At 40.5% G+C, this 20,367-nt stretch overlaps 1 protein-coding gene across 3 annotated transcripts in view; it reads right to left on the bottom strand.

Annotated features, from left to right (window-relative positions):
- Positions 1 to 20,367, bottom strand: part of CTNND2 (catenin delta 2) — an 837,284-nt gene that overhangs the window by 159,440 nt on the left and 657,477 nt on the right. For all 3 annotated transcript variants that reach the window (XM_037063010.1, XM_037063012.1, XM_037063011.1), the window contains one exon: positions 8,115 to 8,298. In XM_037063010.1, coding sequence (XP_036918905.1) covers positions 8,115 to 8,298 — 184 coding nt within the window. The remainder of the gene's footprint in view (positions 1 to 8,114; positions 8,299 to 20,367) is intronic.

Below are 20,367 nucleotides of genomic sequence, written 5' to 3' on the forward strand. Positions count from 1 at the left end.
TGGCCTTTATAATTCTTATGTTGCTGTATAGAGAATTTCTTGAAGTTCCATTGGTGACTATCTTTTCTTGGAGATAAGAAAAGGACAGTATCACTTTTACTCAGAAATAGAGTCTAAAAATTAACAATAGCTAAAATTAGGGAATAAGGATAGTTCTGGTTTATATTATACAATAAATCAAAATATATTTCACATTGGCCAACATGACCTTGCAAGAATGTTTTAATTTATTAAAAATTATTTCCCAAAGTGAAAATAAATAGTGAAAGTCATCTATTACACACATCTTGGGCTGCTTATCTATTACAGTAATAGTTATGGTCTAAATTGTGCCCTCGCCTCATCTGTTGGGTCCTAAATGCTAGTACCTCAGACTGTGACTGTATCAGGAGATACTGTCTTTAAAGAGGTGACAGGATAAACAAGGTCTTTGGCCTGAGCCCTAATTCAACATGACTGGTACCCTTATAAGAGGATGAGATTAGGCCAGAGTTGAACAGAGAGGAAGACCATGTGGGGGACCCAGTGAGGAGATGGCTGTTAGCAAGCCTCTGAGAGAGGCCTCTGTGCTGACATCCTGATCTCATGCAACTAACCTCCAAGACTGTGAGACAACACATTTCTGCTGTCTAAGCCACCCCATCTGTGGCACTTTGTTACGATAGCCTTAACAAATGAATTTAGTATAAACCACCACCTCCTTCTGACTGGGTATAGGGAAGTGGGCTAGAGCAGTGCACCATGGGAGATGAGGGGCCAGCCCATCCATCCTCTCTGATGGGGTCCTAAGACCCCATACTCCTGCCCTCTCAAACTCTGTTCCCTTCCTTTGAAGAACACCGTCACTGCTGAGTCATAAACCCTCCCAAACATTCACTTTGTATCCATAATAAACACACTGATCAGCAGTGGGGAACTGCTCAGGTGAGGACCAGGTGTGGGGAAATGGGGGTAAGTGGGGCGAGGGCGTCTCTCGCCTGTTCACGGCATCCACATACACGAGGCCATTCCCTTTTGAAGGACCCGGATAAGAGTGTTCAATTCAGCTGCCATGGAAGACTCGGATAAATCCGGAGCTCGTTATACAAGGCTTAAAATATACTTTTTTTAAAAAGATTCTTCTTAGATGAATAATAGTGGCAACCAACTGAACATACCATAAAAATAATAATAATTCCTCTTACCTGAGGTTAATGCATGAGTAAGCCACATAAAATACACGTCCTTGGGGCTTTCCAGCCGGAGTGTGATTATCACTAGTATTATTTTGTGACAGTGTTTTCTCAAGGTCACTCCAGAGTTAGTGGCTCCGTGGGACCAAGCACTCATCCATTATATGGGTTAAAATGACTAATTGAGGGTGCGAGTTTAATTATATTCATAAGCAAAGGCACAGCGCAGTTCCTTTGACAGGCTTAATAACAAGCGCGTGTGCACAAAGATAGATGGAAAAAATTAGGGTTGTATATTGTTGTCCTTCAGGACAAGAGGCTGAAGTGGGAACAGAATAATAAAAATAAAGAAGTGACTCGACAGCAACAGGAAATGAGCTGTGGCAGTTACCAAAGCCAGCCTTGTTGCAAATACTTCAGCTGGAGATAAAGCCCCACGTATGCATGACTAAATGCAGCCCAGCCGTGCAGTAACGGAGCGGCACAGTGTTACTGAGCTGGTAGATGAAAAAGTAAAAAAAAGCGCTCAGTGAGGGCTTCACCTGCAGTTCACTCTGAAGTGATGATAATGGCCGCGACAGGGATCTTTACAGAATTGATTTGTGATACTGTAATTGGGAAACACGGTCACGTGTCACATTAAATTGAGAAAGCATCCGTTCTGTGTACCCAGCTGCTGGAGCCAGCTTCCTTAAATGATACTGATAGCATGCCACGTGCCCTGCGTGAGAACCTACAACGACTCCTAGCCCTCTGCAGTATCAAACAAGTCCCCGCAACTTTCGGAAGCTAGTTCAAAGTCAGGAGGGAAGGAGGAGGCTCATACACAGGAGCAGAAAACACGAATTGGATCCACACCTGGGGATGCTTATTTCACAGCCACGAGCGAAGCAGCTGGATTTCAACCGTCTCTAGATGGGGCAGCCACATCTGGGTTGCAGCACCCAGTGCTGCTACAGGTGATGTTTTGCTTTGCGCCCGAGCTATGGAGGGGAACGGTCTTGCGTGTACAAAAAAACAGCTCCCAACTGGGGTCCTTTCCAGTGTGTGAGCACTGGTTAGGGACAGGCAGCTTTTGGGGGTTATTTACCCCTCTTTTTTCTTCCTATGCTTTGTATTCCAGTGGCTCCCCAGCTTTGCAGGCCCCCTCTGGCAAACTTACTAGGGGGACCATCGGGGTTCCTAGGGCTGCTGGAACAAAGAAACTGTGTGGCTGAAAACAACAGAAGTTATTACTCTCTCACAGTTCTGGAGGTTAGAAGCCCCAAATCATGGTGTCCGTAGGGCCATATGTCCTAGGGAAGAATCCTTCTTTGCCTTTTCCTGGCTGCCGAGGGCTTTCAGCAATCCTTGGAGTTCTTGGCTTATGACTGCATCACTCCATTCTCTGCCTGTGTTCTCACATGGCCTTCTCCTCAGTGCATCCTGGTGTACATGTCCTCTTCTTATAAGGGCACCTTTTATTGGATTTAGGGACACCCTAATCCAGTATGACCTCATCTTTACCTAAGTAATTATACCAGCAAAGGCCTTATTTCCAAATAAGGTACATTCTGCAGTTCCTGGTGGACATAAATTTGGAGGAAACACTTACTGAACCCACTGTGATTTTGGCCACANTTCTCTGCCTGTGTTCTCACATGGCCTTCTCCTCAGTGCATCCTGGTGTACATGTCCTCTTCTTATAAGGGCACCTTTTATTGGATTTAGGGACACCCTAATCCAGTATGACCTCATCTTTACCTAAGTAATTATACCAGCAAAGGCCTTATTTCCAAATAAGGTCACATTCTGCAGTTCCTGGTGGACATAAATTTGGAGGAAACACTTACTGAACCCACTGTGATTTTGGCCATAATAAGCTTGTCCACAAGCTGAGCCAGACTAACCTCCACTAGGCAGCATTCAGGCCATGGCTGAACAATACATGCTCTTGGTTGAAGGTGATGATTATTCTGGCTAAAGGTTAAGAAAAGTATTTGTACACTGTACAACGAAACAGTCATGAGCACAGGTCTGAACCGAGTTCCAGGTCTGAGTTGCCTGGCTTGGGCTACAGGAAAGCAGTTTCCCCGGAGGGCCCCTCAGTCACAAAGTGATGTGGAAGAAAAGATTATTACAACAACTTTGTGCATTCTATGTCTTACACCTTTCTAACATTTAGCACATTTATTTTAAGGCATATTTTATTAACATGTTTATTAACAACTAAAGTTTCAGTCAGGCAGAATTGGAGTAAAAGGCCAAATTTAGAAAAGGGGAAGAAATGAGGAAGATGGTGAGTATTATGTGTTTCTGGGGAAGGGGTGGGGAGGTGTGAGTGAAAGGAAGTCTGTGGTGATGAGCCCCTCCCCCGGCCAATCCCCCCCAGCTCTGAGGCCCACTGTCCTCAGCTGGCACTGCTTCCTGGAATCCCACAGTCTAGCTCCCATCATTCTATCAACATGCTCCTCCAACAAAAGTTAAGTGGCTTTCTTTCTTTTTTTAAGACATTTTTATCCTGTTTCCTCAATGATAGAAACTTCAGAAACAAACAAATAGATCTCCTTTGGAAAAATTCCATTTTCTACCCCAAAATGAATTTCAAAAGGAAAGGGGCTAGGAGCCTGAACTTTTCATTTTATATTTCATATGTGCTTCAATTTTTGTTATGTCAACATGTGACACCCTTCCATCAACACTTTCCATGCCTTCCCAGAGAGGGCAGAGGCCAGGGTTCTTCTCTTTAGAATGTCCCCGAGAGTGTGGCCTGTGCTCCAGGCTTGGGGATGGGGTGGTGACCCACTGATATCGATACATCATCTACTGTCAAAGGCTTCAGAAACTGGACAAAGTCCATTAAGACTGCACCAACTTGTCTAAAGATTGCAGAGTTAGTGTTCCCGATTTTAGCTTACTAAGTAAGGCTCTGGCCCTTCTCTAACAATGTAAATAACACTCTGGTGAGCTGATAAATTTGTTATTAAATTTAACTCTAATAATATTTACATTTTATTTTCTTGACATATCCTTGAAAACTATAGTTAGAGAAACAAGCCAAAAATATCAAGTCATTTTAAGCCATCAGTAAAAGAATGAAGGAATCTGAGTACTGGACAACTAATGCCAACTTTATCATCTAGGATATGCCTTAAACTATAGTCTTAGCTTTAAAAAAAGGCCCCCATTGCTCTGATTGATTGTCTAAATTGAGAATTAAGACGTTGGCAGAGAGAAGGACTTGTGTGGGGCTAAGGGATGAGCCTGGCCACCAGTCTCCTCCATTGTTGAGGTTTTAGGAGGAGAAGGGAAGACAAGAAAGGTGGAGGAGGGAGAGGATAGCAGCAATCAGTGGTAAAAGGGATGCTGAGCAAGTGGATGCCACTCAGTAAATGTCAAGGAGCAAATCAAAGAAACTAACATGCAGAGAGTGCTGTTCATTCATTGGTTGTTTGGTGGTGGTGTGCTAAGCACACAGCTGCTCATCCTATCTTGTGTAACACTTTCTTTCCCTTTTGTGGGGTACAGTGGGAATAGTCTGGATTAGGAGTCAGGATGTGGGTGTAAGGACTGGCTTCATAATTTGCTAGATGTGAACTCATAATAAATTCAAGAATAAACAGTGCACAAATGGTCCCAACTTGTAATGATATGACTTAATAATTTTTTGACTTTGTGTTGGTGGAAAAGCTATATGCATTCCACAGAAACTGTACTTCAAATTTTAAATTTTGGTCTTTTCTCAGGCTAGTGACAGGTAGTACAGACACGCTCCGTGACGTTGGGCGGTAGCAGTGAGCCGCGGTTCCAGCCATGCAATTACCAGGGTAAACAACCAACCAATACTCTACAGTTGCTAGTGTGTTTTGGATATTGTGTTTTGTGTTTTTGCATCCCATCATATCGACAAAATTGCTACCAGTGTCTCTTGCTTCTGGTAAGAAAGAAGAGAAAGGCAATTACTCTAGAGATAAAACTCAAGATAATTGCCCAATGATAGGCTAATGTGACTATTCTGCACATGTTTAAGATGGGCAACACTAAGCTATGATGTTTGGTAGGTTAGGTGTGTTGAATGTAAAGATCCATGGAAATAGTTCACAAAACTACAAATCAGTGGCAGTTAAATTTAATAGAATGGAACAAAATACAGATATTCACTGTGGTCCACAGAAGGCATCTTAAAAAGCAGACATGCAGGGTATCCCAAGTAAATTCACAGCTTCACTTTCAGCATCTCTTCTCCCCTCCTGTCTCTAATCTGCCCTGCTCCATTGCTCCCACACATAGCTGACCATTGTGCTCTCTTGGTCAAGATTCTCCATTGCCCTTGACTCCTTACACACTCAGGTCTATTTTCCTTAGCTCTGCCTTCATCACCTGGAATGCAACAACTATGCCATCTGCATTTCCTGAAGTCCCTTACTGTCACGATCACTTACAGATCCCAGAATCGCCCACATCTGTCAGAGTGCGCCTGCCACCCCTCTGGCTGCAGTGGGAAGCACTGCGTTGACTGATGGAGTCCTGCCTCTGTCTGGGTCCAGTCTCCTCTGATTCTTGAAATCTTTTTTGACCACGCTGGCTAAGTTAGTCACCCTTCCCCCAACTACCCTAAACATAGCATTCATTCTAAGATGTTGCATGAGGGTTAAGCATGTGGGTGCCATTTTCCTGCAATAGATTATGAGCTTCTGAAGCGCTGGGGCTGCCATGTTTATTTCTGGCCCCCTGTCCCTCCTGGGCACACAGCAGGGACTCAGCAAATACTTACCAATAAAGCTGCTGAAAGACAGGAGCAGCTGGCAAAATAATTTCTTTAATGTAAATAAGTTCTGGGTTTTGTTGGAAAAATGAAAAATGTAAATACCTCACATATTAAAATCTAAGTAGGTGGCAAATAAGAGTAGAAATTTATTGAAACCTTTCATCCACTGAGGCTTTATTTGATACGCTGTTGTAATTTTAGCTGCATCCCCATGGCTGTTTTCTTCCTCTCTTTGTCCACCCTGCTTATCAATGTGGGATGGTTCATAAACACATTCAAATACAAGGAGAAATTATTTTTCTTTCTGTGGAAGGGTAGGCATTAAACGAAGAGGGCAGTGAACTATTCAGCACACATCGATGAGTTTGGCTCTCTGGCTCACACGATAAACTCAGCAAAGTGGGAAAACCCTAAACCTGGTTGCATCTGGACTAAGGAAAGTCAATTTGGTTGTGTGAAACTCTTTTCTAAGTCAGATGCCCTCATTTTTCCCTCCCTATGATGCATGCAGTCACTCCTGGCCAGAGGCAGAGACAGCACAGGTCAAGTCTCCGTGTGTGTGAACACAGAGGAGGGGGGAGCCATGCTGCTCTGACCTAACTTCGCTCTAGGTCACATCCCTGACTCCAAGCTCAGCCAGATGACCTCCAAAAGGGACCCATGAACCCACACTGGTCTAGCTCGTCATCGACGTTTCATCTAGTGGTGCTGATTGTATGCTCACGGTGGCAGGGCCTCCTTCCTTCTCTCAAACATCATGAGTATGTGCTATGTTACTCTATTACTCAGGGGGGATTTTGACTGACTGAGCTAACCAGGTCTTTGCTGACTGTACTTCTTCAATCGATTCTGAGGCACTTCCGGCCATGCTCTTCATTAGGAATGATGAGAGTCTATAGTCAGGGATGCTCGAAAGGGACAAATTACTTGTAATAGTTGCAAATAACTGAAATAGAAAAACCAGGCACAAAGGGTCAGAAGCATGTTCAGTTTTAGCTTTGGGAGAGTTTGATTTCTTGTGGTGGGATGGAAGGCTTCTGGAAGATAATAGACTTTAAGAGGTTATTAAATAGATGGTTCAACACGGGTTTTTGAAGAACTGTACCTTTGGCCTTTGATGGAGACTATCCAGAGAAACTGTGTCAAAAGATCATTATTTTGTGACCTTGAGGAAATGCAAAAGCATCAGAGGATTTCTTTCCTATTCCTGCCCACGAATGCATGTTGATGTTTGTGGAGGCGGATTCTCTTTATCTCCTTTGGTGCACGCACATTTCACACAAACACACACACCCCTTTCTAGGCTAGAGACTGGGAGCATTGTTATAAATATTCATGAGGTAATTATTATTAATGTCACCAAGGTGATTTTGTTCCTTCTCAGTAGAGACGAGTTTTTGCACCTAGAAACCAATCAACTGTAGGAGAAACGGCAGCTTTGAGGCAGCCCAGCAAAAGCAATCATACGTGTTTTACCATCGGAATATAGATTATTTGACTAGGTATTTGAAATCGCTTTTTACCCCCACCCCATCATTTATCAAGTTTATTCCAGCGGAGATTTCTAGCTCTATACATGATACAATGTCCTTGGGAGGATAGTTTCTAGAGTTTGGAAGAACTTGATTATTATATTCTTTTCTAAGAGCAAAAATTAAGACACAGGGATGATTTTTGTAAACATGCACTGGGAGAAAATTACAACACATTTGCTTTTATTATTAAAATTATTCATACACTATGCCTTATTAAAGAACTGTTCTAAGAATTATAGGTTCTTGCAATCACAAAGAAAAGTTTAAAAAAAGCTACCGGCAACAGTTAACTAGATCCCTGTGGACCTGTTATGGACTCTCCCCCAACCAGCTGGCCTCCCTGGTTATTCGATGTGCATGATATGTCATAATATGAGAAATTATTGCAAAATATTGTATTTCATCAAAGAAAATAAATTATTTTTGGTTGAAATTAAATTTTTTCCCAAGACCTAAGAAAAAATGTTAAGTAAGTTGAATACTGTAGGTGCAGGATAGTGGGAGATGCCTACGCCTCATTAGAAAGGTTTTTGCAAACTTCTCTACTCCACTGCCTAATCAATAGTCATCTTTCCACTGTGATCTTTAGTAAAATGGCAAGTAAAGCTGCAGAAACAGAGAATGCAGATGAGGTGGGGAGGAGGTGACGTCAGGACTCACCTTAGGCATCCAGTGGCATTTCGCAGCACCTGTGACGAATGCAGTTGTATTTTTCGGTCATCCTGAAGAGGTGAATTTTCCCAGCCCGAATGGGGGATAATCACGGCATTTGTCAACACGGCCAGGGTGTCCTGGATAATCGGCATTTTGAGAGCATCACAAGACGAGAGATTCCAAAGCACTCCTGTAAGACAGACACAGACAGAGCTTTCATACGGCCACCGTCTCTCTCATCCCAGACTGTTTTCCCTAATCGGGTTGACAGCATAGGGGGGAGGGATTGAGGGAGTGTGAGCACAGGTTCCTGAGCCCACCTTTCATTTCAGAACACTGTGTGAACCCGTGAAAAGGGTGCCGTGCATATCTGACAAATGGGCAGAGGAATTATATGATTATCTTTGTTCCATCTAAGAGACTAACCAGGGTTGAGAGAACTGATTGAATGGAGGATAACAACCAGGCTTCCGTTCCCTACTAATACAATGGACTGAGTACCCGAATCCTAACCAAACCCAAAGAGCAGTGACCATTGTCTGAAATGGACTACGAGGGCATGTTAGTCTTGTCCAAGACGTCCACGTGCACCTGTGACCTATGTGATTCACTTAGCTTCCACAGAGAGCCAGTCCCCATCTGCAGGACCGTATGAGAATCCAGCATCCGGTCTGATGACAACAGGCTCAATAAGAAATTTAAATTTCCTGTCACTGGTGACAGTTTTGTCAGCTTTTCCCTGAGAGCAATGCTCAGGAGGACCTACAGCTCGTTCTCTCTAACGTAAAGACAAAGAGAGCCAGCGGAAAGCTGAGGGCGCATCTGCCAAGGACAGAGTGGAACGGTAACAAGGATGGCAGAGAAGAAGATGACATCTTCACAGCAGATGAAATGCGCTGGGCTTCTGGATGTCTTTTAAAGAGTCTTTAAAATGGGATTGATTTTAGGAAAGGTCGTAAGTACGGCATATATGTTATAATAGCATTTGAAAAACGCTTTCAAAAAATTATTCTTTTTGTTGTTCAAAACAGTACACATAAAGGTAAAAGAAACAGAAAGTGATATTCCATGTTACTGTGAAAGAAAGATTGTATACTCCCTCAACTCCCCTAAATAGATATCATTGTTGCAAATACAGTAATATAAAGTATCATACTTGTTTTCTAATACACGACTTCAAACTTACTTGTCCAATAGGTTTTCAGTAACTTTAAAGATGAGACTATACTTTTTCTATTCATAATAAATAGACCACACTTATTTCTGAAATTCACTAGTTTCTTGCATTGAGCATGGTGGACTAACAAAGCACATTAATAATACTAATCTGAAAGTCAGTAATGTTAGATTATTAATAACTAAAGCTAACAGTTTAAAATCAATTCTACAAAAGTGACTTTAGACACACACTCTTCCCGCTCTCTTTGTGCTCTCACGTATTGGGAATTTTATTTAAGAGAATGCAAAGGAAACAAAGTGGTGCCTTGTCTGTACAAACCCACCCTTCAGTACAGGGCACTGGCTCTAGGGTAATTCCTGCCTGTCTGCTTTTTGTAAATAAAGTTTTATTGGAACACAGCCTTGCCTATTCCTTTATATATTGTCTATGGCTGCTTTTGTCTTATGAGGGAGGAGTTGAGTATCTGTGACAGAAACTGCGTGGCCCACAAAACCTAAATAATTTCTTGTTATAGGAAGATTTTTACCTTTATGGAAAGATTCTGCCCACCTCTGCTTTGGCATTGACCTGTTCTTTACACTTCAGAGTTACATGCTTGCATTGCCATTAGGACCCTAAACTGAGCATACAGAAATGCTCAATGGTACACAGAAGGTGCTCAAAATATATTTAGACTTGGACTAATTTGAAATACTAGAAATATTACCATATACATTTATTTCAACTTAAAGAATACATGAATCTGCTTCTTCATCTCATTGAGAAATGTTTGACAAAATTTTGGATAATCTAAATAATCAAAATGAGTATCTTCACTTATTTTCAATCTCACAAAAACATTCTTTTTTTGCCCTGGCTGGTATAGCTCAGTTGATTGAACGCAGGCCAGCGAACCACAGGACTGGGGTTCGATTCCCCAGTCAGGGCACNCTAATTTGAAATACTAGAAATATTACCATATACATTTATTTCAACTTAAAGAATACATGAATCTGCTTCTTCATCTCATTGAGAAATGTTTGACAAAATTTTGGATAATCTAAATAATCAAAATGAGTATCTTCACTTATTTTCAATCTCACAAAAACATTCTTTTTTTGCCCTGGCTGGTATAGCTCAGTTGATTGAATGCAGGCCAGCGAACCACAGGACTGCGGTTCGATTCCCCAGTCAGGGCACATGCCTGGGTTGCAGGCCAGTTCCCGGTTCCCGGCAGGGGACGCACGAGAGGCAACCATACATTGATATTTCTCTCCCTCTCTCCTTCTCTTCCCCTCTGAAGATAAATAAATAAAATCTTAAAACAAAAGAAATTCAAAAAACCCCATTCTTTTTTTTTAAGTAAAATAATTACTGTTTCAGTTTTTAACAAGCACATTAAAGTGAAGTCAACATCTACCTAGAATTTTAGGATAACTTTGTAAAACGTCCCATTGAAGAATGTGCGTCCGTTCTAAGTATACTGTGCAAACATACAGAAACAAAACAAGTCTTTTCATTCCCAAATCCTGACTTGGAAATGTTGTATCAACACTTGAAAGTTGAGGTTAGCAAATGTTTTGAAATATGGTCGATATGTTGTGCTGTAAACACACTTCCTGTAAAAACTAAACAGTAAAAGAAAGACTTCTGTATGTTTATATGTAATAAATTTAAAAGAATGTAAATTAAAGGTATTTAGTGACAATAAAGTGATTTTTACTGTTTCCTAACAGAAAAGTGGTCAGAAGGGGAAAATTTTTAAAAAAGTGTGACGGTCTAATTTAATATCTCACAAGTGAAAGGTTGGAAAGGAAGATTGGATCCAAGATAACTCTTTACTGGGCTTTTCTCTCCTTTCCTTTCTCATTAATTCATTAATTAGTGTAACCTAATTCAGAATCCCTCACGGACAGATGTTTCCCAGTTCACATTCATTCCTCCTTTCCAGGCTGCCTCTATCTGTGCGTCATATTCCAAGGAACCCACCAAAATGTCTGACCTGCACCTCTGAACTTTCTCCCTTCCTTTCTCTCTGCAGCCGCAGTCCTTCCTGAATTCCTAAGCACTACACTGGATCTCTGATCTCGAACAGCTGCACCTCCTCTGTCTGGACGAGGACTTGGCAAAGTGGATATAATGCGGCAGAATTTCTTTTTGGGGGGGGTGGGATTAGAAAACTGGAAGCAGGGGGCCCTCAAAACTTTGAATTTTGGTTAGATTATGTGGACACTGGAGATGAGCTGGAGTGTAGAATCAGTAGCCTGTGGAGACATTTGAGATAAAGGCCAGCACGTCTGGCAGGAGTCAAAAGTGGGAAACAACTGAGAACTCTGCCTCTGTCTTGCTACACACGTGTGCATGCACACACACAGACACCACTCGTTCTGGCCAGAGCAAGAGAGAAAAGTGAACATGTCTAGACATTCTTGGTGAACAAATGAGAACTGAGTGTTTTGCTCAAATTTCTCTTTACTCTTTTCTCTTTCTTCTATAGTGGTTTAAGGCATGCCCAAACATTCCTTTCAAACGGTGGAACCCAATCCTTCGCCCGATGAGTAATTCGCTTCTGAACAACAGAATATGGTGGAGGAACTATGCATAAACAGCCCTCTGGGAGGGTCCATGCGGTGAGACACCGGGGTCTCCCGGCAACAGTCACACGAGAGAAGTGAACTCTCCAGGACCAGTCCAGGCTTAGACGGTGGCAGACTCATGAGGGGCCCGGAATCTGCTGCTCCTGGGCTCCTGAAACTCCAACCGGATGGTGTAAATGTTTGTTGTCTGAAGCTGCAAAAAATTGGGGTTATTTTTTGGGGTGCAGCAACAGTAGTTAATGTCCCTTCCCTTCCCTCTATACTTCCCTGTCTCTTTTTCCCCACCTCTCCTTCCTTCTCTCCCCTCACTGTTCCCTTTGTCTCCTGGGCTCACTCTCCCCGGCCCCTGTAACACTTCCCTCCCCCCTAGTTTCTCCTCTCATTCCAAGTTGGACCCACTCGTTCTCTTATTCCCTACAGATCCCTTATGCCCTCACTGAGCTCTATTCTGAGTCCAGAAGATACAGGAAGGAGGATCCAGCTCAACTTTGTAACTAAATTTAAAATGAGTTTTAATTTAGATGGCAAATATTTGACTTTTAAAAATGTATCCTTCTTCATGTTTGAAACTTACAAATGGCTAAACACTTTCTTTAATTTGGAATAATCCTTTATTGGTTGTATTAGTTTCCTATTGCTGCTGTAACAAGTTACCACAAACGTAGTGGATTAAAACCACACAGATTTATTATGGTGCAGTTCTGGAGGTCTGAGTCTAAAATGGATCGCAGGCCGCACTCTTTCTAAAGGCACTAAGGGAGAATTCCCCTGCTTTCTTAGGTTCTAAAGGCTGCCTGGGTCCCCTGGCTTGGGGCTGGTGTCACTCTGACTTCAGCCTCCATTATCACATCCCCCCCTTCCCTGACTCTGCCCTGTTACAAAAACACTTAGGATTCCATTGAGCCCACCTGGATCATCCAGGTCAATCTCCCCATCTTGAGATCCTTCACTTAATCCATGTACAAAGTCCTTTTTACTGTGTAGGATAACAGTCACAGGATCTGAAAATTAGGACGTCCTTGGGGGGCTATTATTCAGTCTACCACACATCCCCTTAAATATTCTGTTATGCTTAAAATAAAATTAAACCTCCAATTGTAGCTTCCAGATAAAGCCTTCCCCAAACCTGTAATTTTTAAAAAAATATTATGCATCTTTTAAAAATATTCTATTTATTTTTTTAGAGAGAAAGAGAGGGAGAGAAATATGAATGTGTGGTTGCCTCTTATGTGCCCCTCTACTGGGGGCCTGGCCAGCATCCCAGGCATGTGCCCTGACTGGGAATTGAACTGGTGACCCTTAGGTTAGCAGGCTGGTACTCAACCACTGAGCCATACCAGTCAGGGCTAAACCTCTAAATTCACCTTCAAGCAGATCCTCTGTTATTCATTTGTTCACCCTGTGCATTTTAAGGACCTACTGTGTGCTGGGTTCTGTTTGATACAGTGGACACCTTAGTGAATGTCCCCCTGGCCCTTCCATGAGCATAACTGCTCATTATGCTCTGGCCAACATGGACTTATTTCTTCTCCTTGAACACACAGCTCTTTTGTAACTCAGGTCTCTTGGACGTACTGCTTTCTGTCTGGCGCACTCTGCTCCAGGACAGTCCAATGCTGATCCTTACTTCTCCCTGGGGACCATAAATGTGCCAAATTCAGAGAAGATTCTCTGGATCAGTCTAAACTACCTTCCCAGACACTTGCTATTGATCTGTTATTTTAATTTTCAGCAGACCTCATCACTTATCATATGTTTCCTTCATGTTTTCATTACTTGATTTTCTGTCATTTGCTCACTGTTCTTCCTCACAAGGTCCAACCAGGAAATGAAGGCAAAGACCTTGTCTGAGGGCTCACAGTACACAGAGTGCATACAACACACTCTGACATACACTGTGTGCTCACCAAATAGACACGAAATCATGTAAGAATTATAAATGGATAACATGGCCCTTATAGGGTGTCATGTGCTCCTAGCGTCAAACATTCTTGAAGTATTATAGTGCTAGCAAGATGAAGTAATGCCCTGAAAGAATAAAAGAAGATGCAAGATGTAATGCTACAAATAATAAATCCAAATGAGAATACAAAAATGTCATTTGAGTAGGATGGTTATAACCCTAGACTCTACAGAAATTCTACATTTAGCTAGTAGAGAAAAATTAATATCACTAAAACACATGAATCAGTTTAGCATTAGAAGGCATATCTCCAGTGTTTCATTGGGGTAATTTTCTTATATCAACTCCTTAATAATTCAAATTAGCCAAGGCAATACAAAAATCCAATTCATGGAATAAAGTGAATTCACAGTGGTATTCAGCAGCCATAACAAGCTACTCCATTTATTCTTATCTGAAAATACCATAAAAATGTTTTAGCATTTTGGTTGATGATTACTAGCAATTTTTAATTAACTTGATGAAAATATACTGATTTCTCCCAGATTACAATCTCTAATAAAATTGTTTTATAGCACCTCTCCTTAAATTATATATATATTCAATAACTTTCCTTTATCAGTATTAAGTTATTGCTGCTTCCAAATATAATTTTGACAGTAGGTTTAGTTCAGAAGATATTTAAATAACTAATTATGTATACTAAATATATTTCAAATATAGTTTATTTTTATTTCAGGCACGGGATGGCTCTTTTCCTCAAGATTATCCATATTCATAAGCAGTAATTGGTTCATTAAAATTTCTTTAATAAAATCTTAATTACATTCATTGGCTCCTTTACTTTGTTTTAGTAGAGGATGATTGTGTTTTTTTCTTTTCCTAAAAGAGATGTAGACTATCATGAAAAGAAGAAACTCAGACTGACAAGAGAAAGTATTTCAATAATTGCAAGTCTTACATCATGATAAAATCAAACATTGCCTGTGGCTATGCAAGACTTTCCTATGACCCCTTCAGTTGCTATTAATCTTTAGACCTAAAACTAAATCCCTGAACATGGTAAAGCTCAAACCAAAGAAAAGTTGGGCTGAATTCACTTCAAGTGAATGCTTTGAAAATTTTTTAATTAATTAAAAATTAACCTAATGAATAGATGAAGATTTATTTTAAACAAATCTGTCATTTATCTTATTCTGACAGTGGAAATTTGTGTATCTGAAAAGAGGAGAGAAGAAGAATGGAGGAAAACAAGTTAATTTTTTAAAAAAATCCAGGCCAACCCAATCCCATTGGGTTTGGAATGGGATGGGGCCAGTGGGATGCCCATCACCACATTATCCATCCTCACCCATTCCTACCTCAAGTCATAGGTGGATAGAGGGTGGCTGATTGAAATCTGGAGGCCCAAGACATCCTGAATTCATGCAGAATGCATGTGTGCACATGGGAGTGCAGTGTGTGCACACATGTACATGTGTTTGCGAGTGCATGTAAGCATGTATGTGCACACAGGCACACATGCAAATGTGTTCACGACTGTATGTACATACATGTGTAAATGGGTACCTGTGTGCACACTCATGTGTACATCTATGTGTATATGTATATTTGTGTCTATAATATAAACACTGCCAACTTGTCTCTGAGAAGTTATGACCCTCAAAGTATGTTTGTAAATTATGATTGTTTTTTGAGTCCTTCTAGATAGTATGTGTGATAACTTCAAAACGATTCACATGCCACACTGATTTAATATTTTTAAAAATAAAAATGTTGATTTTTTTTCAATGTGTGATTGCCTCACATGCATCCCCTACTGGGGACATGGCCAGCAACCCAAGCACGTGCCCTGACTGAGAATCAAATTGGTGACCCTTTGGTGTGCAGGCCAGTGCTCAATCCACTGGAGCCACACCAGCCAGGGCTAAAAATGTTGATTTGAATTGATGCTAAAGTTTACCAAAATGTTCTTATAATAATGAGTAGTTCAAAACAAAATCAACAAGTAGAACTATATAAAATTTAAAAGCTTCTGCCCTGCAAAAGAATCAACCAACAGAATGAAAAGGCAACCTGTGGAATGGGAGAAATATTTGCATACCATAGTTGGAATAAAGGGTTATCATCAAAATGTATAAGATACTGATAAAACTCGAAAAACATAACAACAATCTGATTAAAAAAGGGTAAAGGAACTGAATAGACATTTTTCTGAAGAAGATACCCAAACAGCCAACATGTACATAAGTAGATGCTCCACATCACTGATCAGCAGGGAAATGCAAATCCAAGCCACAGTGAGATTTCACCTCACACCTGCTAGACTCACCATTATCAAAAAGAGAGAGATAACAAGTGTTGGGCCAGATGGAGAAAAGGGAATGCTTGTGCACCGTTGGTGGGAATGTAAACTGGTTTTAGCCACTGTGGAAAACAGTATGGAGTGTCCTCAAAAAATTAAACATAGAACTACTGCATGATCTGGCAATTCCACTTCTGGGTATTTATCCAAAGGAAATGAAAACAACATATCTGCACTCTTAGTTCATTGAGACATTATTCACAATAGCCAAATAAAGACATAACCTCAGTGTTCATTAATGAATGAATTGATAATGAAGATATGGTATGCATATATATATGTTTGTGTGTATGCATATATGTGTGCATACATGTATATATGTGTCTATATATATATAGTCTGTTCACAAAGTATCCAGACATGTACTATGAAAAATAGAGAGATTTACTGAAGAAGCTACAAGATGCAACAAACAGTGTACCTAGGACAATGGCACATTGGTCCCCTTCAAAGCAGGCACCTGGGGGCCTCACATAGTTCCAATCACCATCAGCTGCCCTGTCATATTTTCCTGAATCTCATTATAGGTCTGAAATCTCTTCCCTTTCTAAGGTGGTTTTAGTTCTGGGAAAATCAGAAATCAGAGGACATCAAATCTGGCCTGAGTCACCTGACTGATTTGGTGTTTCACCAAAACTCTGTAGGAGACGTGTATGAGCAGGCATATTGTTGTGATGAAGCTGCCAATCACTGCCCATAGCTGCGGCCTTCTGAATCATCCAAATAGTTTCCACAGAGGAATGTTCAAGCTTAATGCAAAATCTGATGCAGATTCAATGCTCTACTCACTGCATCATTTTGACTATGATGGCCACACAGTACACATGCTCGCTCAACAGAATCTACCATACCCGCTGACTAGTACAATAAAGTCATTATTGTTCACATGTGTGCATTTCAGTCCACTGTCCTTGGCTGCCAGGTTATATTAATGTTCTATAAACCATTCTCATTATATTAACAACAGTTGGACTTTTCCCAGACAGTCCTCATGTATATATGCAGTGGAGTACTATCCAGTCATGAGGTAGAAGGGAACCCTGCCATTTGACAGTGTGTCAAATGATATCCTGTCATGTGACATGTGACAACATGAACAGTCACAGAGAACATTATGCTGAGTTAGAGAAAGATGAACACTGTACAATATTACTTGCACGTGGAATCCAAAGAAGGTAAACTCATAATACGAGTAGAGTGCTTGTTACCAGGGTGGAAGAAATGGGGAGCTGCTGTTTAAGGGTAAAAACTTGCAGCTAATAGATAAGTAAGTTCTGGAGAGCTACTGCACAGCATAGGGATAATAGTGAACAATACTGCATTGTAAACCACCAAGAGAGCAGACCTCAATTGTCCTCACCGCAGAGAAGAAACAATAATTGGCATGATGTGATGGAGATGTTAATTAATGCTACAGTGATAATCAAATTGCAGTGTATAAATGTGTCACATATAAATATAAGCATTGTCTGTCTTACACAGTATTATAGGTCAGTTATATCAAAATGAAAAATAAAAGTGATTTTTAAAAAAGAGCACTATGGGCTTGTTTCTTTGAGAAGAGTGAAATTGTAGAGGAGGCTGTGGTAGCCATTCTCAGTGTGTGTATAGAGGTGCTAGAAAACACTCGTGAGGGTGGTTATGAATGCTAAAAAAGAATTTTATTATAACACTTAGTGGCTGGCCTCATAGGAAATTAAAAAATAATGCATGTATTATTATTTAAAAAACCTCAGGTCAGATGATGAATATTGTGACAGAGCCTTAATGAATTTTATCAATAGAATATGAGTATTTCTAGGATGTATGTGGGGAAAATAAACTATGTTAAAATCTGAAGCTTTGTCTTACTTTTGCAAACCTTCCCTCAAGAGCAATTCATTCATCGAGAATAAGTGATCCTGTCACCCAATTTAAAATAAATCTAAATGAGGACCATTACAAAAACTAATTTTAAAAAATTCAAAAAACCAGCTGACCAGAGCAAATGAGCTCTGAGTTCCTAGCTCTAATATCCCAGAAGAGGAAACTGCAGTGACCCTGGCGCTCAGGCGAAGGTTAATCCTTTTAGCATCTGACTCACTGAATCCTTCTCATGGAGAGTCTCACCGAGATAGTTATGGGATGAAAGTGCTTTAGGCTGATAAATGTGAGGGGCGAGCCAGAGAAGAATTGGATTGTCATAGCCAATAACTATAAACTGTCATCCTGCTTTGCTGCTTACAGCTTTTGGTCCAGACATAGATTCCTTATAAAACAATCACATAGACATACAGGCTGGGGATTAGGCAGAATTACTGTCGCTCATTTTCAAAATTTGGACAGAAGTTGGTTGACTCTAGAATGAATGAGAAGTGAGCTGTTCTCTTGATTAGAAAGCAAATCAGATCTTTGTTAATACACACCAGGTGAATTTTGGTTTACTGGTGATTAAATCTACCTGGGCTCCCAGGAGACATTTTAATTTCAACTCTTGAAGTTCTTACACAACTTTGTTACAAGATCCAGTCAGCAAGCTTGAGACGTTGTCTTGTTCCAAAGCCAAAAACTGATCCTGCCACTCTCCAATATTCAAATTTTAGCAGAGGAACAAACATTAGAAGTGTAGTCCACACTGGTAGAGATCAGTATTAGCGAAAGGCCATATTCACTTACATTTTTATTAGTGCTTTAAAAAATGATTTTTACTGTTGTCTTCAGGGCCTGAGTGAATTTAAGTTAAAACTAGGTAATTTTATAGAGAAAAGATGATGACTAATTTTTTGGAAGAAAGAATCAAACTAAAGTGTGTCTCTGATCCCTCTTTCCATTCTGAGTTGAAAGATTCTAGTTTCATTAGAATCCTTCTACTAAATGTTTACAATAAAGGCTATCAGGGCAGATTCCAGTTCTGAGAAACAAGGCAGGCTTGTCTCCAATCGGGGTAGGGTAATGCAGGTCTTATCCAAGAGGGGAAGGTCATCTCATGGTCATTTTTTAAAAAAGGAAATTGTATTAAAAGTCAAAACACTCATGGACATGGACAACAGTGTGGCTGGTGATTGCTGGGGGAAGGGGAGTAGAGGGATAAATGGTGATGGACAGAGTCTTGACTTGGGGTGGTGAACACACGATTCAGTGTACAGATGATGTGTTGTAGAATTGTGCACCAGAAACCTGAATGATTTTGTTAACCAGTGTCACCCCGATACATTCAATAAAAAGGAAAAAAAATAAAGTAATGAGAAAATAGAAACAATCAATTTGCATGTGAAGGGTACCAGAATCTCCCAGCCTGAAATATGCCTCTTTGGCTTACAGATAATTTTGAGCTAAAGGTCATGAGCACCAACAGGGCACAAGTTGTCCTTCTTGTAAAGGAAACTTGCATTTGCAGGGTGTCTCTCTCTTCAATGTAAATCTTCATAAAAAACCTTACCAAACAAACTTTGTTTACATATGTCTCCTAGGCACCTTCCCATAACTTGCCTCAGATGGTATATAAGCCTAAATCAGCCACCTCTTTGGGTCACTCTCATTGGGTGCTCCCTGGTGTATGAGCAATGCACATGTGAATATACTTCTGTTTTTTTTCTCGTATTTATCCAAAGGAAATTAGTTTGTCCTTTGTCTGTCTGTACTACAGGACCACAGCTGGAGAACCTTCTGAGATGTTGATGTCGGATAGTAACCATCTGTGAAAGTCATGGGTTCATGTTTGATCACAGCATTTTATAAACAGACCGTAGAATTCTGCATTTCTCAATCCCCAAGAGATAACAGTTAGGAATATAAAATTGGGTTTGCTTGTTGGTGTAGCCTACCTCAATGACCTTGGAAATTCCAGAACCTTGAAAAAAATGTCACTAAAGCACTCAGATTGATTTTTATAATATCTAGAAACTCTTCCTAACAGTGACTGCAGTTAAAGATTATGTCTTCTTATCTGAACATTGTCATATTCTTGTTTGTGCTAATAAAAACAATTGCTTATATTTTGGTTGTGGTTTTCCATAGTTTTGTGCCTCCCAAATTATATGTGTTAAATAAAGTAACTTAAGTTTGCCCCTTTCATAAATGATGGTGGGAGCAGGGAGAAGGGAGGGAAAAAGAGGAGAGGTAGAAAGAGAGAGATTCGAAAAACATCCCCATTATCTGATGATTTAAACACAAACCCATGGAAGCTGAAACCACAATAATTTCTTGTCCTGGATTAAATGATCCTAGGACAGACTCATTTAACTGTTTGCTCCAGG

Source organism: Sturnira hondurensis, unplaced genomic scaffold (genome assembly GCF_014824575.4).
Source record: "Sturnira hondurensis isolate 20B ecotype Veracruz unplaced genomic scaffold, ASM1482457v3 Scaffold0014384, whole genome shotgun sequence".
NCBI lineage: Eukaryota > Metazoa > Chordata > Mammalia > Chiroptera > Phyllostomidae > Sturnira > Sturnira hondurensis.